Here is a 26812-nt window from a genome sequence, read left to right as displayed (position 1 = left end):
ATGCTCCGGGAGGGCGATGCGGCTCCCCGCGTCCCGCTGAGCGAGGCCGCGCTGCACCCCGCCGGGGCTGCCCTGCGCCGGGAGGGGGGGCTGCCCCCCCGCCACCGCCACCGCCACTTCTGCCCTGGGGGGTTTGACTGTTTTATTTTATTTTATTTTATTTAGTTGTGTTGTATTCGGGTTTATTTTTGTTTTATCTCCCCCTCCTGGAAAAAAAAAAAAAACAAACCAAAAACCAAAAAAAGCCGCCGCTCCCTGCACCGACCCCCGCGGCGGGCTGGAGAGGCTGATGCGGCCGCCAAGGTAAGCGGGGGCGGGGGGCTGCGCGGGCCCCCCCGGCCGCATGCTGCCCGGCTCCCTGCATGGCCCTTCCTCCGCGGGACCTGTTGAGGCTGTGGCTCCCGGTCCCCGGCTGCCTCCTCCCTCCCGAGCCGTTTGTATAAGAAACCTCGATTCTTCCCATTTTCTCTGCCCAGCTGGCTCCCTCCGGCCGGCTTGCTACTAGCCTGGCGTGCATGCGGTAATTCATTTATCCTCCCTTCTAATGGTTGCCACTAAAAATGCACCCTGCTGGGCTAACTCAATCGAGGAATTCCTTGCAGACCACTGATGAGAACTGAAAATCTCCTCCCCAATATTTTCCCCTTTCCGTTGGCTAGCTCATCGCGGGGCTGATCGTGGTTATCGAGACCGGAGCGCTTCCTTTGCGGAGACACAAAGCTTTCCCTTAACTCCCGCGGCTGCAAGGCGCTGGGGGTGTTTGCAAGCTCCGAGGGAAAGAAGGGGAGGGGTGACAGCTGGACAGATGTGGGACATGGGCAGGGACGGCCACATCTGTGCGCAGGGAGAGGATGGGCAGCTGGAGCATGGCTGGCCGGGGGGAGACTTTGCTCCTGATGAACTGAGTCCGTAAATAGCCCATAACCTCAGCCAGGAGCCGGGGGGGCGTGGGGGGTGTAGAACAGAACCCCCAGTCAGGACATTTCAGAGGCACCAGCCAGAGCAGCCCCTGTCGAGGCTTGCTTCCACTCTTGGGACCTGCACGTTGCCCTTCCTAAATTCTTATATACATTTAAGGAAACCGGGCTGTGTTCGCAAGACAGGTGCTTTTTGTTGTGGTGGTGGTTGCAAGGCAGGAGATGAAAGTTTGGTGTTGTTTTGATGTGATTCTTGATTGCTGCCTGTTGGAGTAATTGCATCGCAATTGCTCAGAGGTAGAATCAATTTCCCCAAATTGAGATTTTAATGGGAGCTCGCAAGCTGCTGTTATGTCATGTGGTTTAAGGCGGCGTTGGGTTGCATTTATTTTATAAACTGGATACTTTTGCAGACGGCGCAGGGATAACAGCACCACCCAGTGGGGCCGCAGCCCCAGCCCCAGCCCCAGCCCCAGTCCAGCCCCAGCCCAGTCCAGCCCCAGCCCACCTCTAGTCGCAGTCCCAGCCCCAGCCCAGCTCCAGTCCCAGTCCAGCCCACCTCCAGCCCCAGTCCCAGTCCCAGTCCCAGCCCAGTCTCAGCCCTAGCCCCAGCCCAGCCCCAGCCCAGCCCAGCCCCAGCCCAGCTCCAGCCCACCTCCAGCCCCAGCCCACCTCCAGCCCCAGTCCCAGCCCCAGCCCCAGTCCCAGTCCCATCCCCCCTCCAGTCCCAGCCCCAGCTCCAGCCCAGCCCCAGCCCAGCTCCAGCCCAGCTCCAGCCCAGCCCCAGCCCGGCTCCAGCCCAGCCCAGCCCCGAGCCAGTTACACCCAGGAGGACTCCCGGTGCCACCTCGGAGCTGCTCCCCCTCCACAAAACCTCCCAGTTTCATTTGCCGAAATACCTACAGAGGTGGTGGATTAAAGTTGTTTGGTTTTGTGGTTTGGGTTTTTTTTTTTCCCCATAAGAAGGAATGTCTCTTTCTCAGATATTCAGGAAAAAGTTTTAAATCGGTCGATGAGACTGTCACTTACTGTTTCATGACCGAGAGTGCAGGAAAGGCGTCCTGCAGTGGGTTGTATTTCTGCCCATCGCTGTCAGGAATTGACAGAAGGGGACCTGGGAAAGGTGGTTGGATTTCACAGAGCTTTTTCCATAGGATCCTTCAAACACCACTTTCTGACAGGGCTGGAGATGTAGATTTGCAAACACTCAATGCCATCTCCCCCTTTTAAATGAGCTCCAGGAGACGTCCTTAGCTGACCTCTCAGTTGGGTGGGGGGGAATTAGGGAGCTATGTTTGCACTTTCTCAAGATACCAGTAGTTTTTAAAAGCAGCAGAGAACGACTTTCCCATTACACAGACTGGTTTCTGTCTCTGCTGATAAACACACCATTCTCTGCAATTCCTGTGCTGTTTATTTTTTGACAGTTCAGATTTATCCATCTTTTCTGCTGAGCTGAATTTGGCCATTCGAACTTGCTCTTGGGAACCTCCCAGCCCACCTTTTATTTTTTTTAGAGGGAAGCTCAGATGTGAAGAAGATACACTAAAGAGATATTGCTTGATATTTACCCCAAAGAGGACAGTGGGCCAGGAAGACCGGCTCCCTGCAGAGAACTAAATACACAGATGGTGAATTCCAGCCAGCCCTCCAAACACTGCCGAACAAGGGATAGTTACATGCTCCCACGTGTAGGAGTCAGGCCTCACCCCACAGGGCTTTGCAAGCAAGGGAAAGGGAGAGACACGAATGAATGCCACCAGTCAAAAAAAAGTTGACGTGATGAACTCTATTTGCCTGAAAATATCCCTGCTTGTTTTGCTTCCTGTCATGAGTGAGACTGGAAGTTTTCCACCAGCCCATCTTCCCTTCCCCTTGTCCAGCCTGGCTGGTTGCGAGCATTTAGAGGTGACTTTTATGGCCGTGAGCTTGGAGCAGGCATTTCGGAGAGCCCACAGCAGGGATACTCACAGCAACTTCAGTTGGGGCTGCCGTTAATCTGTGGGTGCAAAGATGCAGGTCAACAAAGCATTCTTACTACTTTATTTCTTGGTGTTACAAAGCTGTATTTTATTCCGCCTTCAACCCACTGGCCTCTTTTCACACAGCCAGACCGGTGAGCGTAATGTTCATAGGGGCAGCGGTGGGGAGGTGGATGAGCTAAACCAGCAAACTCTTCTCTGCACTTTGCTACGCAGGAGTGGGTCGGTCTTCAAAGCCCAGCTCTGTGCCATCACCTCCGCCTGCCCCATTCCGTTACTGCACAAGTTCAGTGCAGGGCACTAGTGAGACCTCGGTGGGACGCTTCCCCTGCCAGCTGCTTTACCAAGCGTCGTTAGTAGGGTTAGTAGGTTAGTAACCCTACAGGTTAGTAGGGAAGGGGGTTTAGTTGCATTTTCGGCAGCTTCGAGGTGCACGGCTCAGGGAGAGTGTCTGCTCATGCTGTCAGCCAGGGAAACTGTAAAGTGATAAAGAAATTGAGTGATGAGTAAAAGGAAGGTCTTTAAAATGAAATGCAGCATTTTCCAATATTGCAAACATGAGAGGTGTGGCTGTTACTGCAGAAAGATGAAGGGTTTTTTTTTTGGTTTTCTTCTTCTTCAGAGGGTTTTTCTTTAATAAGGGAACTGTTCAGAGCACAGGTGTTTGGTTTTACTTCCACGAACATTTTGGGATCAGTTGTCAAACCTCCCCAGACAACAGTTTGGGGGGTTCCACTGCAAACTTCCTTTCTTCCTCCTTAAGGAGCGATTTCCTTTTTGCTGCTCACCCCAAACACGTATCATTGCAGAACATTTCAGGGTTAGCTTCCTGCACAGGCAATCACGGGCTTATCCCAGCCAGGCCACGAGCAGCGTTCGTTGAACGCCTTGTCCTGAGGCAGAGCAGTCAAAGGCACGTGCTGAAGCTGTGCGGAGATAGTTGCGTGAAGAGTGGCCACGCAGAAAGTTCATGGGAGAGTCAGAGGCAGACCAGGAGCCCTGACATCCATTCCTCTAACTACTAGTTACAGTCCTCAGAAATACCCATGTTTACTATTTTAGCCATATAATTATAGGTAGTGAATAATTCCATTAGGAAGGCTGTAAGGGGAGGTATCATCTGTAAACCTTAGGGTTCAAATTAGACACATTCATTCAGCCCCGCTGAAGCCCACAGCCATGCACAGCATGACACAGGGCAGAGAAAAGTAAAGTTCAGATGAGTGATCCCAGCTGAGTTTCCCCTGGGAACCGGGACTCTTCCTGCTCATCCTGCAAATACCTTGGAGAATGCTATCGGCTAACCCCGGCTGGGATTTGCATGTCACCCCTCCGTAATGACACCAATGGCGAGAATCAATGTGTAGATCACCACGGAGGTGCCTTTGCCCCCGGAGCCGAGCCGCTGCACAGCGTAACTCCGCTGTGCCTCAGAGGTGTTTGCATTTTAGCGGTGGGTGGTTTCCCACATACTGTTTGCAAAGAGCATTGAGCTCGGTGCTGCCTAAATGGGGAGCCCCGGCCGGGCGTCAAGAAATAAAGAAGCAGGGGAAAACAGTCCCTCCACGTTTCCAAGCCTAGATATCCCCACTAAACAAGGCAGAGATCCAAATTTCACATAACCTGCATTTCAGTAGGTGATTTAAAGTCTGGATCTTTGATTTAGCTAATCATAAAGGTGAAGGTTGTTCGAAAAACGTGGAAGGGGGAGCAGGATTTCAGAACACACCTTATTTGGGGCCTTTTCCTGCTCTGCAGTTACGGTTTGGACACATCTGTTGTTTTCTCCAGCGAAATCCACTGCTTTGATCAGTGCCAAAAACAGCAATCCCATTTGCAATGCATGATGCAACTGAGCAAAATCAAGGAGAAATTTTTACAAACTGGAGTCAGGGGCATCGGACCGTTGCTTTATGGCAGCACAGTTTTCCCTCCACCGAAGGCAGACGCTCCTACAAGGGTCTTACTTTAAAAATAATGCTTCAAACTGGATTCCAGTCTATCGTTGCAATGTGTCAGCTTGCCACAAAACGGCAATACCAAAGTGGCTCTTTAGGTCAAACAATCAAACCAGCCTCGCAGCAGCTATTTAGCAGCTGGATTTTAAAGCTCGTAATTCAGATGGTTTTTTGAGTTAAAAATAAATAGATCGTGCTATATGTCATCCACCGGGATAATAGCAGAAGTGATGTTTTTCAGACTGAAATAAAAGCAAAAGTTGCATTGCAAGAGGACAGGGTGAGAGCAAGAAGAAAGGATTTGGAGTCTGAAACCCCATCCCCTGGTTCTCTGCCCCCTGCCTGGGCTCTCCCCAGCTCGTGGACCCTCCTCCTCCTCCTCCCAGGCTCTTTCCAGCCTCCCCAGGCCCCTTCCAGCTCCGGCTGCCTACACATCCCATCAGCATCAGCAGGCATTTCTTCTTGGGTGGTAGCAGCAGCTGGCAGGGTTTGGACATATTTGCCCCTGTTTGACATCCCCCACAAAGAGGTGCTTCGAGTAGGCGTTCCTCCCACACTGCCTTTGCTACAGGTCTGGATCCAGCCTGCCAGCTTTCATCTCCTGCCCAGCTCAGCCCGGTCTGGCAGCTCTTCTGCACGCAGAGCTCCTTCTGACTTTAGTGGACATCATCTGAGTGCAGCTGTAGGAGGATCGGGACCAAGACAGATCTCCAGTCAAGCAGGCAAGGCCCCAGGATTTTTGGATCCCATCTGGGTCCCAGATGGAAAAGCTTCAGCATTTTAATTCCATTTGCAGCGTGGACAAAGCCCCAGTGAAGCTCCTCCTTCATCTGGAGGCAAGGGGGCTCAAACCCCCAAGGAGAACTAGATAGGTATTAATAGATATCTTTGCTTCTTGGATATTTACTCCCATCTCCTCTTCCTCACCTCACCTTCCATGGGATATTTGCTGCAGCTGAATTACAGATTCAATCCATGACAGGGAGGAAATGACAAACTCTTATTGGAGACTTTAAGTTACCATTGCTCCAAAAAGCATCCTTAAGGGTGTTTGAGAGGCAGAAGAGAAGGGCGTTTCCAAGGACAACTAGAAGCAAAGTCAAGGAGCATCCCAGGCCTATACCAAGCTGCAGGAGGAAAGACCCGTTGTTAAAGGGCATTTACAGGCTTGGGAGAAGGGTTGTGTAAAACAACCAGCATCCTTTTATTCTTTGTATAAGGTCCCCAAGAGAAAGGAGATGAAACATTAGGATGGCAAGGGGGCACTCAATCAAAGGAGGGCTAATGATCTAAAACAGAGAAGTTAAAGAATATACATTAAAGCATATTCATTAAAGCTTATTACACCCGTGGGCACTCTCATTCAGAAGTGAAGTTGTCTTAGTTCACTGTGGCTAAAACACCCTTCAACAGAAATTTTAAATAGACCCAAGTGGGCTGTTAAGGGGTTGCCTCCCTCCTGGCCTAGCCCTTTCCTGGGTGGAGCAGACGGCTGGGATGGTGGGGCTGGAGATCCAACCTGCTCACCTCCTCGTGCTGTGGCATCGCAGGAGGTGGAAAAGAGCAGGATTTTGAAGCCCAGCAGGCAAATGCCTGTGTGCTTCGAGCTGCTGCTCGCTCTACATGGTCCATGAGCAGGGAGGGTGCTCCCAGGACTGCCGTCTGCCCGGGGGCTGCCCAAAGGCTCTACAGGGTGCTTACAAAGTGAGACCCCCAGGACAACTGTACCAACACAACTGGTGAGACTTTCCCCCAGCGAAAGCTGAACATCCAGGTCGATATGCAGGCTGGTGGTGCAGACTAGGCTGTGGTGGAGGTCCCGAGAGAGCATAGGTACATGTTAGTCCTCTCCATCAGTCCTCAGCGGGCTGGCAGCTGGATTCGGGGACCCCCAACAGTCATCCCCCTCTCCGAGGAGTGTTGGTCTAACGATAAGGATCTATGAGACCTGCTGTTTCTGAGTCATCTGAGCTTACTTCACCGCTGCCAGTGCCGGTGAACGACCTGGCAAGGTTGTGAAATGCTCACACCTGCGCAGCCAGGGCTGGGGCAGCGCGGAGGAGCTCCTTGCGCTGGGGGGCCATGCCCCAGCGGGCCGGGGGCCGCAGCATCGCACGCCTCGCGTCTCCCTGCCTCAGTTTCCCCCCCTCTGCTGTGCAACGGCCCCTCTACCCCAAATGGCTTAATTTGGGGGGAAATCGAAAGCCCTCTTGTTAGGCCCACGGGAAAGAGGCAGGGAGGGCGCGCTGGGTGTCGAGACCCCGCTGGGGTGGGAGCACGCCCCTCTCCCCGATTGCAACCGAGCTGCGATGCGCGCCGGCGGGGAGACGGGCCGAAATCTGCCGAGCCCTTCCCGCAGCCCAGCCTGCCTGGGCCCCGCGACCCCCGTCCCCACAGGCCACGGGAGGGTTCGGTGGTTCGACCCACAGCAGTAACCCCCTCGTGCGGGTCTCCCCGGCTCCCCCCTCCCCTCGCCCTCCATGGCTGCGGCGCACGGCGCCCGTTCCCCCGCCCCTTCCACGCCGCCGGAGCAGCATGGCCGGGGAGGCGGGCGGCCGCGCTCCGGAGTGGAGGAGGCGCGGGGAGAGGATGCAGGCATTGGAAGGCAGCCGGGATGATTGATGGCCTGGGCTGTTTTGTAATGGGAGGGGAAGGAGAGGAGGAGGAGAAGGAGAAAAAGTCTGTGTAATCTTTCAGTGCGGAGGCCACAGGAGCCCGGAGCTGGGGCCGCCCGTCCCTGCCTCGCTCCGCGGAGCCATGTGGGGCTTTTGATTTTATTTTGGTTTTCAGTTCTTCCTTTCGATTGATTTATTTTTCCCTTTTGTTCTTCTCTTCCTCTCTTCCCTTCTCCTTTTTTTTTTTTTTTTTTCTTTTTAAACTCTTCTTCCAGGGAGAGGATAGTGGTTAAAGCTCGAGCTGGATGGATGGGTATGGGGAGAGGGGCAGGATCCACAGCCCTGGGACTTTTCCAAATCCTCCCTGTCTTTCTCTGCATCTTCCCTTCAGGTAAGGAACAGCCTCTTCATTTTGAAGAATTTTTTTCCTGTATTTCTCGCAGCCCTTGGATAGCCGCCTCAGTTCCCCGTCTCTGGGCCTCTTTCTCTCTCCCTCTCTTTGCAGCAGTTTGCCACATGTTTAAAATAAGCAAGTGGGGCTCAGTTTTGTGGGGAGGGGGTGTCCCCCCCATTCCCTTTTCCCCAAGCAGTTGCGGTGGGTGTTTTTCCTTGACCTCATCTTCTTTGTCTCCCCGCTGCCTCATCCCACAAGGAAGGAGATGGGCGAAATCAAAGCGATCCCGGGCGAAGGCAGCCGGGGCTTGTTTCTGACAGCGTCAGGCAGGTTACGTTGTTCTCCTGTTCCCGGGTGTGCTCTGCGCCTTGAAAGGAAGGGGGGGGCGACCCACACCTTAACACCCCAGGTGCCAGATTTCTGCCCTTGAGTGGGGGGGGGGGGGCGGGGGGGTCCCCGCTCCGAGCCCCCCGGGAAGGGAAGAGCCAGAGGGAGGTTGCCGAGGGGGTAAGGAGGGTCGTTGCTTTGTGATTTCGGGAAGGTCGGGTGGCCGTGGGGGGGCCGCACGGCCCCACGGCGCGGGGAGCGCGGCCCCGGGGCTCACCTGGGCCGGGCAGCGCGGCGGGCGGCGGAGGATGCGCGGGCGGCGCGGAGCGGGCTCCCCCTTCTCCCCGCCGCCCCCCTTCCCGGCCTCGGGCTGGGGTGCTTTGGGCTCAGCACCATTATTTCGTTGGAAAACTTGCCCCGGCCGGGCCGGGAGCTGTTGGGCTGTCGGCGGGCGGGATGGCAACCAAATGGTCCGGCCAGCATCGGCTCCCCCGGCCGAGCCCTGGCCCGCCGGCCCTTCCCGCGCACCCCCGGCCGCTCGCACCTATCGCTGGTCTCTGCCTCCCCCCCTCCCCATCCCCAGTTTGTTTGTATTGTGTCAGAAAAGGAGAGAATTTCAGAATTACAGCTGAAAACGCCATCTGTTTCCAATGAATCCCCCATAGTTTTTCACAATGTTTTTGGCAGATCTCTGCCTGCAAATTCCTTCAAGCCCCGAGTGCTTGTTTTTGTTGGGGGAGGGGAAACCCAGTCCACAGAGGCGGATTTGTTCCTTCCAAAACTCTCCAGTTTCTTTACCTCCTTTTTTTTTTTTTCATTTGCAAGGCGGTGGGGGGGAAGGAGAGAAAGCAGGAGGGAGAAAGAAAAGCCCTAACGCTTAAATCTCCCCGTTTACCTTTTTAATTTAGTAAAACTTTCCCCCCCCCCTTTTTTTTTTTAATTTATTAATTTTTAAATCGCCTCTGCCTTTCTTTTGCATAACCGTAGGTGAAGCAGTCTTGCACACACATGTAGTAAATAAATAAATAACTGCTTTACGCCCTTCCTCCCCCCTTTGCCCTCTTAGCCCTCTTGCAGGAAAGCGAGCCTTTTCGGCGCTGCCCTGAGCACTGAGGTGTCCCTCTGCACCCCACTTCTCCCGGGGGACTTCCCAGCAGGCTGGAAGCCGAACCCCCTTGTTTTTTCTGGAAACTCTGGAGCTGCTCCCATATGTGTTGCTTAACGCCCTTTTCGGAGCGTTTGAGTTGCAAAGCGTTGAGGCTGTGAGATTTACGGTGCAAGAAAGAACTTGATAGGAGATCTGGCTGGCTGCTTTGTTTGATTCTCCCTTCAGCAGTCAAATAAGGTGCAAAGAACTGGCAGAACGAGGCGATCCGGAGCCCGCAGGAGCGGGGCGCAGGCGGAGACGGTGCTCCCCGTGCGCAGGGCTGGGAGCACGCCGGGGGCTTTCGTTGAAAGCTTTTGGGGTGGGAAGGTAGGAAAAAAGGGGGGGGGGGGATGATTTATTCCCTGGCATATCCTTTGCCTCTTGTCCCCTGTGCTTCCTGGGAATTGGTGGGTTCCCAGCAGGTTCCCAGGCCTGAGGAAGTTTTGCACCCCTCCTGAGAGCCCCGGGTGAGCGGGGCTGCTGGAGGCTGCCCAAGCGGGCACTTGGCATGTCAGATCAGTGCCTCGCCAAGTCCTGCCCTGTTATTTATTTGCTTAACCCCCCCACCACCACCACGCTCACACCCTGGGCCGGATTCCCGCTCATGCTGCTCTCACGCCAGTGGCTTCACCCTGCCGCCTCTTGGGCAGCCCCCTTGGGCTGGGGGCACGGGCATGGGTCCCCCCTGCGTGGGTCAGGGTGACCTCTGAGCGGGGGGCAGCAGGAGAAGGAGGTTTGGGCAGGGTGGGCCACTGCTGACAGTTTCCCTGGCAGAAGTCCTGCCCAGGGCTTGTGCCAAGTCCCAGCGTCAGATGCTGGTGGGTGCTCTCCCCTCCCGGCTGGGACCCTGATTTCCCGGGGTGCTGAGCTGACCCCCGCCTGTGCCTCCCAGTACCGGCTGCGCCGAGTTTTCTTGCAAATCCTTTTGTACCCTTTTGTACTTTCAAAATCTGGCCCTGTGTGTTTTGCCCCAGATGTCAGGCTTTGCTCTCCCCCCTCGTACTCTGGTTTGCTTTGGCTTTCCATGTTTGTCGTTTCAGTTGTAATACACTCCTGCCTCCAAAAAAAAAAAAAAAAAAAATTGGGATTTTTCTGCCCTTGGTCCATCTGGGCAATTCGGTTGATTCCAGATAAGGATCCGTCCCTACTGGAGGTGTATCGGATCAGTTGATAAATGGCTTTTGTCTCAGCGGCAGGGAGGGACGTGATCGCAGCATTAAGCCGAAATTGAGAAGGGGGGCTTAGAGGCCGTTAAAACAACACCTCCCCAACGCTGCGAATGGGGAGCCGGGCCAGGGACTGGGGAAGGTGGCGGCAAGGGAGGAGCACGCCTGTGCGGGATGCTGTCAGGGCAGAGAAGAAGGGAGGGATTCAAACGTAAACCTGGAAATATTTTGGCTTCCCTGTTTTGTTGCTCGCTCGGAGCCGGTCTTGCACTTGGAACAGGGAGTTCTCTGCGATTGCCAGCAAAGCTCATTGTGGGGCTGGAAGGAGGCACCTTGTTTTTACTGCAGATGGGGTGGATATGTTGCTTTTTTCCACAGAAAATCCTGAAATTCATGGCCCTTGGTTACTGGGAACGGGGCGGGGGGATATGATATTAAGAGTGACTTTGGGTTTATAATGGCAGCATGGCAGCAGCTGAGGTTTCCTTCTTTGTGGCCCAAACAGCTGCGCCGAGTCAGATGTGCACATGAAAGTGCTCACAGGGCTGGGCAGCCGTAAAAACTTCCTAACGTGGGGGGCTCTGCTCGGTCTCTGCACCACCCTGCTGTCCCCGGAAAGCCGGGCTGCAGCGCTGGATCAGGCCCCAGTGACAATGAGTTTTGCGGTCTCTCTTTTGGCTCCGCGATAGGCACATCCCATAAAGCAACTGTAGGCTCTGGCAGGGCGGTGCACGGCCCGAGCGAGCCCCTCCTCAGTCCATCAGTCCTTCGGGGGACCCCCCAGCCGAGTCCTACAGCTCCCAAGGGGTGAGCATTAGTGGGACAGCAAAGAAGGTTAAAGATGGGGGGCGTTTGACCCAGCTGGATGGGTTTGATTTGGTTTGATTTGCTTTTCCCATTGGAGCAGACACCAAACTCGGAATAAGAGGGAGTGTGGGAACCCAGGACCAAAAGAGCATCAAGGTCCCAGGTGGTTTGAAGGGGGCCGGGGTGAACTCAGGGCTGCTGCAAGCCAGGAGTGATGTGTGCTGGGGTGATGGGGAAGCGTTTTTGGGGAGGATGGGGGATGCTCGGAGATGCAGCCGTGGTGGGGCAGGTGAGGGGGTGCCCTGGCCTTTTTCTGGCTGTCGTGGCAAATCCTGCCTTGACGCTGCAGATGAGGAGCGAGCTGTGCAGGCAGGGCCCTGCCTGGCCGTGCACGGCACCCGGAGCGCACTTGTAAGACGAGAGCCCCTAAATGCCTTTAAAAAGCTTTGTACCCTGCACTTGGCAACTACTGGGATGAAAAGAAGAGGATATTTATTCCCTTGTCCGTGAGCTCTCAAAATAACAGGGCGTTCGATTGTAGCCTCAAGATTGCTCTGCACTCAAGTGCAGCCCGGCTGAGTAAATCACTGCTTCACCAGCTGAAATTCCTGCAGCAAGGGGGAGAATTGAATTATGGCCAACTGCAAAACCAGATGCCATCCCCTTGATGAAGTCATCGGGCTCTTACTGCGGAGAACAAGCTGGCTCCTACACACACGCAGCCCTCGTAGGCGCAGACTGAGCCGCTCTGTCTAACAGCCCAGCCGTGGTGTGCGGGGCAGCCGGAGGCTGGCGTCCCTGCAGATGTGAGAACAGTAAGTCCTTCAGGGTGGAGCACCAGAAGGGTGTCGAGTCCCGCTTTCCGCTGCATGAGCATCCAGGGGAGCTTGGCCGTTTAATTCCCAGCAAGCAGAGCTATCCCTGCGTATACGGGGGTTTTATGGGTCAGGCAGAGAGCAAGCTTCACTTGAGCCCAAATTATTTTCTCCTCCCTCGGTTTCCTCTCCTTCCTGGACAGCTGTTGACTTTGGTCCCCAAAGCCCTAGTAATGATCTACGGCATTTTGGTTTTCGGACAAGTTACCTTTTTTCCTTGCCTTATGACACGCTCCAGCCGGCCCTTTCTGAGATGATGAGGACATGTGGCAGGATGGTTTAGGGATGGATCCTGGCTCCATCCCTAAACCATCTCAAAAGGCTTTGCTCTTTGTGAGAGCATCACTGTGCTGGGGATGGGAGGGTGCCGAGCAGCGGGACTGGGGGGGCTGGGTTCCAGTTAGAAAGGTATTTTTTCTCTTAAAATTAAAACCTGAGCCCAGGGGGACAGCAATCAGGTGCATTTAAAAATAAATAAACCTCTGAAGGTCTGTGGCTGTGAAGGAGGAGCAGATATTGTGGATTCCATGGGGTGCGAGCGATGGGGAGCGAGTCTGGTGCTGGGTGGGAGCCCAGCCCACAGGAGGGATCCACTAGATCCCCGTGTGTCCCCAGGTGCGGCTCCAGCATCAGTCGGGTGCCCGCGTGGGTTTTCAGTGGCCTCGTGGGGCTGCAGCCTGCCAGCCGGGCAGCTACCACCCCACGCCCTGCGCGCAAACCAACGCCTCCGATTGAGATGCCGCAATTTTTTGGCAGGCGTTTAATTGTATAAATTTGCCTCATCCAGATTTATGTGCTCCGGGCTTTTCTCCATCTCCTCGTTTCGTGTCTCATTTACCTCTGCGTTTGAAGGGTTGAAATTTCACAAGAGCACGGCGGGGATGATTATTCCTAGAGGGAATCCACACCTGTGAGCAGAAAGCGTTTCCCTGCCAGCCCCGCCGCGGCCTGGGCGAGGGGGAGGAGGGCGAGGGACCTGCTGCCACACCTGGGGGGCCCCCGGGCGCTGGTGGGTGGCAGCCGTGCCTTCAAAGGCACCCTGGGAAAACAGCTTCGGCATGGAGAGAGTGATGTCTGATGGAAACCTGAAACACTCGGTGATGGGGGTGGCTGGCGGAGGTGGCCTTGTCCAGGTACCGCTGCTTCAGAGGGATGGGGACATGGGTGGTGTTGGCTGGGGGAGGAAGATGAGGGTGATGCTTCATGCAGGGGATGAGAGAGCGAATCCACCTCTCTTCCCACCGGGCTCGTCTTGGGTGAAACCCTTCACATCCTCAGCGTCCTCATCTGTAAAATGGACCACTCCCCTCAAGGGGACTTACCAGCTCTTGAGAACTGTTGGTGAAAGCGGCTGGGCGCTTCCCGGCTGGGAAAGCCCAGGTGTGCAGCTCCAGCACTGCTTTCCAGCCCACGGCACGCCATGGCGGGGAGCCAGCTTCGTTAGCACCCTTCTGCAGATGGAGAATCAGAGGAGATCGCTTCCCTCCCTCCTCGTCCTCCATCCACCAGCTCATGGTATGCATCCGTGGAGCAAAACCCGCATCCTCCGAACCATCATCCACCAGCTCTGCTTCCTCCGAGCTGGTGAAAGCTCGACGGTTGCGGCAAAGGCAATGCTGACGCCCGAATCCCAGGATGAGGTTTTAAGAGCAAAGTCTGCGACTCTGTTGCTGCTTTGGCTGTAAAGGCTGGTTCCTCCTGTCAGCCCATCGTGCCTCCCAAACTTTCCAAGATTTGCCGGTAATTCTCGGAGCAGCATCGTCAGCCGCTCACGGCCCTGGCTACGAGCTGCATGGTTGATGTCCTCTCCGATGGTGTCTGCTCGCCCTTCTCCCTGCACGGGGATGTCGAGGTGAGCGTGGAGGAGCAATGCTGGCCGGGGGGGCTGGGGAGAGACACATTCATCCCCACTGAGCATGCTGGGTCAGCGGTAAGCTGACTCTCTGAGCCAAAAGAGCTGACTAAGTGACAGGAATGATCAAGGGCTCCTTCGGCAGCATCCAACGGTTCGTGCCGTAGCCGGTGAAGACACTGACTCTGCTTTTTTCCTGCCCGTGCTTGCCCTGTGTCTCCGCGACGCCAGGAGAGGAGAGATGGGGGGCCATGAACTCGGCGCTGAGGACAAAAGGGAGTTGGCCGTGGCAGGTCCTCCAGACGCTTTAGTGATTGACACATGTTGAAACGAGAAACCTCCTTCTGTGTCCCTCTTTTGACTTGAAGAAACTGGAGAAAGCCTTTCCCCAGCATCCTCTTGAGCAAGACAAGGACTGGGTTAAAAAAAGTGGCATGGATTGAGGTGTGCTCTCAGATCCATCTTACGGTCACTCTGTCAGCACGTCCTTTGCCTGGATTTAATGCATCTGTTGCTTTTGCCAGTGGAAGAGGGCACAAAACCCAGGCCCCGGCGTGGAAGGTGGCCCCTCCAAGCCGACCTCCCCATGCACGCCCTTGCAAAATATGAGCTCCAGCGCTTTAAGAGAGTCAGGTTTATTTTTCTCCTTCGGTTCCCTCCTCCTGGTCCTCCTCCCCCCACTTCAGTGCAACTGAAACCTGATCTAATCCCTTTGCACATGGGTAATTTATTGGTCTATTGGGCTTTTCTTAATGGCAAATTGCATTGTCTTTCTTCCTGGGTTGAGGCTTTGGAGCAGTTTGCTGCATTCCTGCAGCTCTTTTCTCAGGGCTGATCTTTCACACCCCCTCTGAGCACAGTCAAATCAGTTTTATTGGGCCTCTTTGTTATGCAAACAAGGCAATAATAACCAGGCTATTATTCTGCAAGATTGTGCTTGATTAACAGTTCAAAGGAGGTCGCTGGAAGAGCCCCGCACTGCCATCGCGCACAAATCCTTTCATGAAGCTTGGGTCATGTGGCCCTTGGGTCTTCCTCGCCCCACGGTGCCCTTTGGGGCTGCGGGAGAGCTGCCCCTGCCCAGGACACCCCATCCATCAGGGCCGCGGATCGCACCGATGGGCTCATTTCTCTCCTTGGCACGACAAGGCACCGGCTGATGCACGTCGGCCTTGCAGCCCGCGCGGGCACCGAGACGTGGGTCCAGCGTGGTTGGCACGTGGGGTGCCTCGGGTAGACTTCCCCGCTGGGCCAGGGGCAGTGCGAGGGGCTGGATGCAAAGGGCTGATGTTGTTCATCCCCTCTGCTTTTGCTTTGGACTCCCGGAATCTTGCTGGAAGGGATCCTGTCAGCCAGGTTGTTGAGGAGCAATGTGATTTTTTTTTAACTCTTGCGGTCATTTTGGTGCTGGTGGTGACTGCTGTCCGCCCAGGAGCCGAGCAGCCCACATCTCCTTGAAGCTGGTAGATGTTGCTGGTATTTAGCACCTCCGAGAATCGTGCCTTTCCTATTGAGGTGTCAGCATAAATATGTTTATTTAGATTACTTAAATAAATATGTGTTTAGGAGCCTAAGTCTAGGTGCTCAGATCTGAGGCCAAAGGTAATTACGTTTTACTGTGTTCTCCGAAAAAGCCTTTTACTGCATGTGTGAGGCTTGCACATCTACACTTCAATCCATATATTTGGAAAGACGCGGGATGATGTATTTGCATCACATGTGGGTGATGAAATAGTTTCCAGCCCGTTAGTAACCAAGAGGATATTAAACAACATCTCTTAGCAGTGAACGCTTTAAAATTAACAGGTCTGGTTAACATGCACCCAAGAGTCTTAAAATAATTGGCTTTTGCTTACTGAAATTAATTTCCAGTAATTTTCTTTGCTAGAGAAATTACAGGAGAACAGATGAATTGTGGATTTTGTGCTAGTTTTCTGAAAAAGCATGATTTGGGTAAATGAAATCCAGGTAACCTGACACCAGCTGAAGGGAAAATAGGGGCACCAGTAATTAAAAGGCTGTTAAAAGTTAGATGCGTGCCTGTAAGATGTTCGAACGCTTAATTTAACAGCGTGTAATATAACGTACCAATGACGAGGGCAGAGCAGTGGGACCTGCGTCGTGCAATACCCCAGGCTCCCGAGCACGTGGGAGCTCGCCAGGGCAGGTGGACCACGGGATGCTTGCGGGATGGAGGGCCGGTGCTTTGCCAACCGGGAGCTCTGGAAGAGGTCACGGCCAAACGGCACATCTTGGTGCCGCTGCGGTGCAATGCCCCGGCGAAAAGGGTGGCCTCAGGAGAGCGGCGAGCGCGTGTCCCGCATCGGTGTGGCTCGTCGGGGTGGTAGGTTTTGCAGGAAACAAGGCTGCTGGAGGGAGGTCTGATGGTGGGGCTGGGCAAACACCTTCCAGTGGGAACTTAAAAGTGCAAACCGTTTAGCTTATCTAGAGGATTGACAAGTGACTTGATTGCAGTGTGTAAATATCTTTGTGGGAAACATACTGGTTACTAACGGACCTTTTACTGCTTTGGAGAAAATCGCTGGTTCTTTTTATGTCCTTACAATGAAGTCAGATAAAATCCACTTAGAACCAAGACCCGGGTTTTGTAAAGGTGATAAACTCCTGAAACAGCCCGCTGAGGAAAGGGGTGGCTTTTCAGACTGCGCAGACCACAGAAGTCCTCATGGGAGGTATACCTGAACAAACACGGGGCACCGGGCTGTGCACAGGGGGGCCGTCTTAGTCCAGGTGATTGAATGATTTCTTCTGGCTTTAAACTCTCCGAAACCATTGGTTTCAAGATACCGAAGGAAATTTTGTCCCTGGTTTGAGTGGCACAAAGCTCTTGAAAGGAGAAGATGATGGGGAGGTTGGGAGGTGGCTGGGCTACCGGGGGTTGACGTCACCCGTCCCCGGGATAAAGGACCCTTTGCGATGGACAGGGGTGGTGGCATCACCCAGACCCAGGGGTGTCTCAGAGATCCCAGGAGAGCCTTGCTGGGCTCCTGCTTGAGAGGGATTTGTTTCTGTGCTAAGTCATCTGTGGTTGAAAAACAGATCCATTGTGAGTCAATGGAAAATAGATTATGCGAAATTGAATAAACATCGTTTCTTGGCCTGGGTACAAATGAGCCTGCACCGCTGTGCCAAAGCTGCTGCCAGAGGGGACAAGGCAAGGCGTGCTTGTCGGGAGGGGGAGAGGGTCGCGTCTGTTCTCCGCGGCCTTTATCGGCCATGGTTCCTCCCCAGCAGCACGAGGCGTTTGCCAAACCCGGCGGCCAGCAGTGTGGTTGGAGAAGCGTCTATGGGAAAGCCCGGGCGTGAGCCGCCGGGGAGGGTGCGCGGCCCCACTCGCACACCGCCTCTGCCGCTGCGGCACCTGGCTTTGGAAATCTGGCCTTATATGGGGCCCTGAGTGAAACAGCGAAAAGGGGACGGGTGCCAAAACCGGAGCGATAACATCTTAAAGAAGAACGCTCCCCCTTCAGGCCCAAGGAGGAAGGAGATGGGCTTCCCTGCCCTTGGTTTTGTTGGTTTTGGGGGTTTTTGTAACTCAGTACCTTATAAAGTCATGCGTGACCCTGGGGTGGTGCGGTGGGGAGGGATGCTCGGCACAGGGATGCGTTTAGCACCGCGTGTCAGGGGGCTGTTTTGCAGCAGCCCGCTCTGTCCGTAAGCTGCCACAGCTCACGCCTGCATCTCCTGATCCAAGTGAATGAAGCATGCCCTTAAAGAGCAGCAGGCTATGGCTTTACTCCTGCTAAAAAAAAAAAAAAAAATATCCCATCTACGCAGTGGCTGAAGGGCTGGAGCAACCTGGGCTCTGCAAGCTGCCCGCTGGATGGGATGCTTTGCACGGCGCGTCCTGTTGCCTTACCGAGCTGTCAGGTGGAGTGGGGTGTGTGGGTCCTGCGTGTCCAGGGACGTGGCCTCCAGCTCCTCCGGGGGCTGTGCTGGCAAATCTGTCTGCAGCGACGGCGCGTTCGGCCGCATGCAACCTCGAGGCATCCTCAAGCTGTACATTAGCATAACTGCTAGGAGAGCAGTGATTTTAATTGCCTGATGCCACAACTGTTTGGGATAACGGGCAATGCTGGCACTGGGCACACTCCTGCATGGTTTTTTGATTCCTGGCTTCCACTGGGAGGGTCCTGGGGGATCTGCAAAGCTACGCTCGCAGTCTCTCGTCAGAGGGAGTGAGATGCATTTTCCTTGGTTTTCACCCTGAAAAACCCACACCCGCACCGCGAGCGTCTCGCCACAAAGCACCCCTGCTTGCACGCCCCGTGCCAGCAAACTCACTTGCTCCTGTCACTCCGACTGTGCTGCCGTGTGTGATCGCCTGCATTCAGTACCATCCCTTACTTCTCCCTCTGAGGTTAGGCACTGTGCTAGCTATACCATGCTGCAACAGCCGTGTTTGAACGTATAGCCTCCAGAGCCGAGGCAGGCAGCACTGGGGAGCTGGGCTTTTCTGCATGCTGGTAATAAGACATCATTTGCATCATGTTTCTCATCTAAGAGAAATGCCGAGAAACAAAAGGGACATGGAATAATAAATGTTTTTAAATTGGGCCCATAAAGGCAGAAGGCTCAGCAGAAATGTGAGCCCATGTCCCAGGTCAAAAGCTTGTTATCGAGTCACCTCTGGTCAATGATGAGTTAAAGGCTTTCCACAGTGCTTCTTGCAGGTTTAAATGGGATGCTGCCAAGATGAAACAGCTCCTGGGTTCTTGGTGCTGTTGCGAGCATGTGAGTTTATTAAACATGAATTTTAAAACTGTGAGGAACCTGTCACCATTTCCTATTTGCACTTCACTCTTGGAAAGGGAGAGGAGACAGGCTTGTTTCTTAAAGCTGGACTGCTTAGTGTTTTATAGCCTTGGTCTCCCTTTCTGATTTTCCAGCACCGACTATGTTTAGGTTTCCAGCACTGCAGTGTTTAAAACTAAAACATACTGTTTTCCCTGAAACAATACTGGGTTTTGTAACTTTCTTTTTAAACAAATCTGAAATGGTTTTGGCACAGATGCCTTGCCAGCCTCCTTCTAAACAAACCCCGAGACAGGAATATATGTGTATGCCTGCGAGAGGCACCACGAAAGCATCTGGAAATGGTGGGGCTTTTCTTCTCGTCCTTCTGCTGCCTTTTGTGCCTGAGCCCATCCTGTCTCCCAGCCCGCCAAGGGGGTCGATTAAGAGGAGAGGAAGGAAAACACCATTAATTTTAAGTGGCGTGAGCCTGGGTTCACCCAGCGTGGCTCCAAATTGGCACAGGCAGAGCAGCGTCTGTGTGATGCTCACTGGTGGCCATGTGCTTTTTGCACAGCTGCTTTCCGGTCTGCTCCAGGGAAGCCACGCTGCCCCAGGGAGCAGACGTTGGGAGCGGGGGGAACAGGATCCGAATTTCCTTTGCCTTCCTCCACCTTGCCAGCAAGCACCGGGGCTCCAGCTGAGCCCGGCGAAGGCCCTGCTGCCTTTGGCTTCGCCTCCGCATGGGCGACGCGAGGCGGGTGCGAAGGGGAGGCGGGGGCTCGGCTGGCATCCCCGCACCCTGCCGCGCCGGTTTTTCTCCTCCGCCTCTTGTTCTCCCTCAGCGAGCCGTGGCGGGGAATGGGCTCCTGGGGCTGGGCAGAGGCGCACGGCAGGAAAGAAAGAGCTTTTTTGGCTCCTGCTTCTTTCTGGGGGCACGGGGACACGGGCGAGCGCTGCTCCTGGCACTGCTGCAGCCCCGAGGGTGGTGCGGTGGCCGCTGGCTCTGCTGCGCAGGGTTAATCACGGCACAGATCCTGCTCTAACCTCTCCGGGTGGGCATGTGTCTGGGACACAGCGGTCATGCCGGGGCTGGGTTCCCCGTGCCCACGAAGGAGGAAAGGGAAGGCAGGCAGCTTTTTGCCCTGGTGGAGCTCAGTCTGGACACAGCGCACAGTATTTCGTGCAGCACAGACCTTTGAATGTCAAACCCTAAAAAGACATAAAAATCCCATTGCATCTGCCCCCACATTAATGATCCTGCCTTATCCCCGCTAATGAATATGTCCCATTCTTCCCCACCCTGGTTTTCCCCTCCAGGAGCATTCATCTAAAGACTGGATGCTCTTTCCCTTCTTGGCTTAAATTGGGGCAGATCCTGTTGGTTTCTCTGGCTTTGATGCATGAGGGTTGGGTCATGTGAGGGGGTCATGTCTGGTGAGCAAGGCCGCATCACGCGGTAGAGCCAACGTCATGAGTTTGGGCTGCAGGAGGAGGACACCAACCTCTTGGTGGGGGTGGAGTTGGATGTCCCATACGCAGGCATGCAAGCATTGACCACCTTGTGTTTTCCTCCCCTCCCGCAGTGACGTCTCCATGCAAGATCCTCAAGTGCAACTCTGAGTTCTGGGCGGCCACGTCGGGCTCCCACCATCTGGGCACGGAGGAGGCGCCTGAATTTTGCACGGCGCTGCGCGCCTACGCGCACTGCACCCGCCGTACTGCCCGCACCTGCAGGGGTGACCTGGCCTACCACTCCGCCGTGCATGGCATAGACGATCTCATGGTGCAACACAACTGCTCCAAGGATGGCCCCACGTCCCAGCCCCGCCTCCGGACATTGCCCCCCGGGGATAGCCAGGAGCGCTCCGACAGCCCTGAAATCTGCCACTATGAGAAGAGCTTTCACAGACACTCGGCTGCCCCCAACTATACCCACTGTGGGCTCTTCGGGGACCCCCACCTCAGGACTTTCACAGACACTTTCCAAACCTGCAAGGTGCAAGGGGCTTGGCCGCTCATAGACAATAACTACCTGAACGTCCAGGTCACCAACACGCCGGTGCTGCCTGGCTCCATGGCCACCGCCACCAGCAAGGTGAGCCTCGGGCACATCCCCATGAGCAGAGGTGGGCAAGGGCAGAGGTGCTTCTGAACAGCCTTTCTTTCCACTGTGTCTCTCCTCCACCATTTGCACATGTCCTTGGGGAGGGTAAGACCAGGTGGGAACTCCTCTGAATTGGAGCGTTTGGCCCTAAATATCAGATGCCCATCCTTCCTCTGTCCCCGCCTTCACTTAAATGGCCTGTGGTTTCTTCCTGAGCACGTCCAGCCTCATCATGGTTAGCAGGCCAAGATGCTGCAGCTCGGAGGGCAATCATGGCCAAAGTCGGGGATGGCAAATTAAGAGGGCTCCCACCTGGGGGACTCCAGGTTGCTGTGAACAGCCAAGCCAGGAATGATGGTGGCACCTTTTGGGGGACACCCAAGGTCAAAGCAAACCTGGGACTGCTCTTCAGGGAGGCTTCAGCTTGCAGGGAAAAGCCTGGAGGGAGCTGAGCTCCTTGCACTGCCTTCCCCTCTGCCCAGGCTCATAATTGTCTCTCTGGTTTGCAGCCAAGGCAAGGCATTTTGTGGGGCACAGTCTGTTCTGGTGGTGCTTTGACAGCCTAAACAAACATCCTGAAGGTATAGAGCAAACACTGGGAAAGCCCAAGTGAAAATGTGCTGCCATGATACAGCAGGACTTGTGTGACATGGCCTTAGCTTCGGGAGAGACCTGGAGCTGATGAACTGTCATGTTCCTCCGTGGTGCACAAGCTCTAAAGCTAACAGGCCACTTTTTGTGCCAAAAAAAGGGAGGCTCAGCAGGAGGCATCTTCTTGCTTTTGGAAAATGTCCTGTCCCACTGTGTCTGGGAGATCTGCTTCTCCCTGCCTGTGGGGAGAGGAGAGAAGCATTTGTACGACAGGGACTGCTTTTCAGCTCTGGATGTGACCTTTTTATCCTGAGCTGGCATTTTGATTTTGACCTGTCCCTAATAAACCTCCTTAAAGATACTTAATGATGCTCTCAACTCCTTACCTACAAAAAGACATCAAAACCTGCTGAAGCTTGCAAGGAAGTCTTGCTTGAGGAATGTGGTCCGTAAGGACCCCAGGGACCTGCAATTTCTAGGCTGGATCCCAGGATCACCATCTCAATTGTGCCTTTTCACCCGTTACCTGCCTCACAGGCTTGTGCTGAGGAGGGATTAGTCATGAGTTCTGCAGCATGAGCTGTGGAAAGCATTACTGGGTCATTGCTAGAGGACCATGTGCTGTTGGAAAGGACGGGAGCCTCTTGGTCCACGGGACTCTCTGTGTTTTTGCATGATGTTCTCTGGTCTACCCTTCTTTGTCCAGCCAGAGGCAGGGCTGGTCCCAGAGGAGGTAGCAGGAGGTCCATGTGAGGGGTAGTGCAGCCTGAAACCCAGGGCACGGTGCTGCCTCGTGACGTGGTTGAGGAGGGGATAGCAGGGCTGCCACGGGGCTGGGAGCATCTGGGCACTCGGCAGAGGAGTAGGTGGGAGAGAGGGACATTGCCAGGGCTGTGGACAGCTCTGGGCTCCTCGCCAGCACCACTGGGAGCAGAGGTGCTGGGAGCCACCCCCGTGCTCAGCCCAGTCCTTGGGGAGCCTCAGTTTATCCCTTATACTCGGCCCTCGAGCGTATCTGCCATGTAGCTGCTGGAGCCATCTCTCCTCCAGCCCTGCCCCGCTCTGGCCAGGTCTCAGTCTGCCCCTTCATGGGGGCTATGTGGGAGGAGTGGCCCCTTACTGCTCCTCCCTCATGGAAGGAGGTGCAAGAGGAAGACCACGTTTGCAAGAGGTGAAAGAGCAAGCGTAGACTTTGCATGGGAAGAAGAGCAAGTTGTTCTTCCTGCCATGCAAACTCTACTTTTCCTCCTCCTCATCAAGCCTTCCCCCCAAAGCCAGGTCAGCAAGGGAAGAACAAGTGCTGTAAGGTCCTTACTCCAGCAAGGGACCCATGTTTGAGCCCAGCCAAGGGTGGGGAGCTGTGTTGGACTCAGTCTATGCCCATATGACCCCTAGAAGGGCCTGCCCACTTGAACATGCTGAACACGTGTGTCTGCATGGTTGAGATGGAGCACGACGTGTTCTGGGGCCCAGAGGAGAAGACCCTGTTGGTCTGGGAGTGGCCAGGGAAAGGAAGAGGTCCAGTTGTTGGGATGTAAATGCCATGGGAGCCAGAGGAGAAGCTCCACCACCTCTAGGAGAGTCAGGGCTCATCCCCCTCTACCATCTGCCAGGCCCTGGAGGCAAGACAGTGCTGCGTGCATGGGCATGCTGCCACAAGCCTGTGAGTAGTGATACTCCAACCAGCTCCAGCTACAAAGGAGCTCCTGTGTTGGGCCTGGAGATAACAGCGCAGATCCAGGTGGTACATTCAAGTCCAGCCTCTGGGTCTTGACTCCGTACACGGTGTCCTCATCCTTGTGCTGAAGCAGGATGGCCATGTCTGGGTGCCTAAAAGTTGGGGCAACTTCTCTAGGATGAAGCACCTGCCCATGAGCTGAAGGCCATGCTCCTGTCTGGGCTGAGCAGATAGCTCCTCCACCTCCCAGTGCCACTCCTGGTGGTGACCATGTGCTCTCAGGTGGTCATTGCTGGTTGTAACCCTGAAGACTGTTCCTTTCTTTCCTCCCCCACAGCTCACCATCATCTTCAAGAGCTTCCAGGAGTGTGTGGACCAGAAAGTGTACCAGGCAGAGATGGATGAGCTCCCCGCTGCCTTTGCCGACGGCTCCAAGAATGGTGGGGACAAGCACGGAGCCAACAGCCTGAAGATCACTGAGAAGGTGTCGGGCCAACACATCGAGATCCAGGCAAAGTACATTGGCACCACCATCGTGGTGAGGCAGGTGGGCCGGTACCTCACCTTTGCCGTGCGCATGCCGGAGGAGGTAGTCAATGCCGTGGAGGACCGGGACAGTCAGGGCCTCTACCTGTGCCTCCGCGGTTGTCCGCTCAACCAACAGATTGACTTCCAGACCATCCGCTCGGCTCAGGCCACAGAGGGTCGTGCTCGTAGGAAGGGGCCCAGCCTGCCGGCCCCCCCCGAGGCCTTCACGTACGAAACAGCCACGGCCAAGTGCAGGGAAAAGCTGCCCGTGGAGGACCTCTACTTTCAGTCCTGCGTCTTCGACCTCCTCACCACGGGGGATGTCAACTTCATGCTGGCTGCTTACTATGCCTTTGAGGACGTGAAGATGCTTCACTCCAACAAAGACAAGCTGCACCTCTATGAAAGGACACGGGACCTGGCCCCGGGCAACACGGCTCCCTCGGGGACCCCCCCTGCCCTCTGGGTAGCACTGCTGTGTTTGAGTCAGTGTTGGTTGTGCTTGTTATAGAGGTTTGCTCCTTCGCACCATGGAGAGCGGGGAAAGGGGAGCAGGAGGGAACCAGAGATGAGATGGCGGTGCTGGACAACGGGAGGTTGGATATCAGAGCTGCATGGGTTGTCCTCAAACCTCAGTCCCTCTCTTTGGCACCAGGTCCTCCATCTTCCCAGCTCTTGCCTGGGAGGAACATGCTGCCAATGGGACCAGTCAGGAGTTTTTGCTGGACTTTACCTTACCTGAACCTTCCTCACCTCCCCCTCTCCACCTCCTCCTCCTCCTCCTCCTCCCCCTCCTCCTCCTCCCCCTCCTCCTCCTCCTCCTCCTCCTCCTCCTCCTCCTCCTCCTCCTCCTTCTCCTTCTCCTCCTCCTCCTCCTTCTCCCAGTAGTGTGGGTGCCAAGGAGCACCCATCTCCTTGTAGCACTCCCCCAGGTCCCAAAAATGCACATGGTGACTGTGACATTGGCATGCATGAACGTGGCTTTGTCTTCAGAGAGCTGAGCCTGCAAGGAGGGCGCAGAGCAGCGAGACGGGGCCAAGCCTGGCCAGCACAACGGGGCTGGGCTTTCTGCTCGCTGGGGCTGTGCTCCAGTTTTCGGGCATGTCTCGCTCTGCCTGCAGCCCCGTCATTGCAGAAAGTGGTGCAGGGGGCCAACATGGTGGGGAATGGTCCCACGCTTGCCCGGCCACCGGTGCCAGGCATCTTCTGGGTGGAAGGAGGACACGTTCCTCAAGCCTCAGCTTGCGTTTGCTGTGGTTCAAAGGGCATCTCCTATTTTAGCCAGTTCATTCGGCTGACTCACTCAGTAGCTTTATTCCTGGCTCCCTTGTCTCTGCCCGGACCCACCGAGGACTCTTGACGGCAACGGGAGAAACCTGGCCAGTATTCAAGCAGTTTCTGCTACTTCTGCCCAGCGTTGGATGAGTTCCTCGCACCATTTGCTCTCCGGTCCCCTAAAACTGGCAGCAGGGAAGCTGCTCAGTGGGAGACCCGATCTGCACCTGCCTCCAGCCTTGCACCCGGTTGCCTGTGTGCGGCCCCGCCAGGCCCTGGGATGGAGCAGGAGCGTCGTGCTCTGTTTGTTTGCTGCTAGGTCTCTGCTCCGCTCCTTGTCCTGGGGCCGCGACTTGCTACCCCACTGCAGACCAGTTGCACCTTAAGCCCTTCTGGGCTTGAATCGGAAATGGGGCAATGTTAGAAATCCAGCCAGGAGATGGGATGCAGCAGAGGACCCCCCCCAGCTGCCTCCAAATGTCTGTTCCCTGCCTCGGAACCATCAATAATCTCCCTCCCCCACCATGTAGTGCTGCCCCTCCCCTCCTCTCCATGTGGTTCACCTCATTGCTCACCGAACAAACAGCAAGACCACCTTTGGTCTGTGTCTTGGAGACATCCTGATGGGTTTCCCCTCCTTTCCTCAGGGGGAAGTTCCCAGAAACAAGCCCCAAAACACGTTCTTGGGGGCACCTCCTGCTCTCAAGGGAGGTCTGTGGGCATGATGAGACAAGCTAGCACCAAAAGAGGTGGGAACAGGCTACTTTGGCAGTCTGAATTGGTGCCAAGAGGCAGCCTGGTGTAAATACTCAACATGACTATTCATTGTGTCCTAACAGCTCTAGAGCTCCATTTGTAAAGCAGCAGAGAAATGCAAAATTGTGTCAATGGATGTAATTTATATTGTCTCTTTAATATATAGAGCCCTGGCATTGATCTCGTGTGACTGTACAGAGGAAGAGATGTAATTGGTTTTTAAATGTTTAAGGAAAGAAAAGAAACAAAAAGATGTGTTTACTACTTTGCTCCTTGCTTTGTTTGCTGGTGCCCCAGGTACTCTGTGTAGGGAGATTTTGAAATGAAGATATCACAGTTTGGAGGCGCTGAGGAGAGCAACCACTGGACCACGGCACAGGACAGTTTAGTTTCCCAATGCACTAATTGTTCAGCCAGACTGATTTGGACTTTTTGTTTCCTTTGTTCCAGAAAGAACCAAGTTTTTGTCTTGTCTTCCCTAGAAATTCAAAACGCAAGTTTTGAAAGCCCAAAATTTGTCACTGGGCAAGAGGAAACATTTGTTTCTTGCTGTGTTACCCCATAGATAACAGCAGCTGTGCAAAGCATCCCTCTGAAGACATGGTGCTTATTGAAAGCAGTCTTAGCTGGCCAAGCCACAGCATGCCAATAAGTCAATACATCCCTTAGACCTCCCTTTCCTATAAAGCGATCACCCTATGGCACGATGCGCTGTGGTTTAGGGGTAATTTCCAGCCAAGGAAAGTCTATTCGATTACGGCGTGGCTCAGTCCCACTGTCCAGGTGAGCACTCCAGCGGTGGCCAGCTGTCGTATGGTGGTTGGGGTATCCCTATTTTAGAAGCAAACAGTGAAGCACTTTATTTTGGTTGTGTTTGACCCAGTTCTGGTTAAAGGTGAAGTGTGGCCAAGAAAGACCCGATACTTGGAAACAACAAAAAAAAACGTAGGCAAAGGGGGGGGGCATTACAAGAAGGCCCCCCCCACCTCCTCCCTGCGTTGAGACCCACGGGAGTGTCACCGCGTGTATATACTGTAAATTATTTATTGAGAGAAATGCAAGTAAAGTTTGAGGTTTTTTGA

At 54.6% G+C, this 26812-nt stretch overlaps 1 protein-coding gene across 1 annotated transcript; it reads left to right on the top strand.

Moving 5' to 3' along the window:
* On the top strand, nt 1–26812 carry RGMA (repulsive guidance molecule BMP co-receptor a). Its single transcript, XM_075506269.1, is given in 5 exon segments — nt 1–123; nt 125–303; nt 7748–7863; nt 20382–20893; nt 23509–26812. Coding segments are annotated over 5 exon segments (1632 nt in total). The 3' UTR covers nt 24211–26812.

This window comes from Mycteria americana, chromosome 6 (assembly GCF_035582795.1).
Source record: "Mycteria americana isolate JAX WOST 10 ecotype Jacksonville Zoo and Gardens chromosome 6, USCA_MyAme_1.0, whole genome shotgun sequence".
In the NCBI taxonomy this organism is placed as follows: domain Eukaryota; kingdom Metazoa; phylum Chordata; class Aves; order Ciconiiformes; family Ciconiidae; genus Mycteria; species Mycteria americana.
This window is presented reverse-complemented; position numbering and strand designations above follow the sequence as displayed.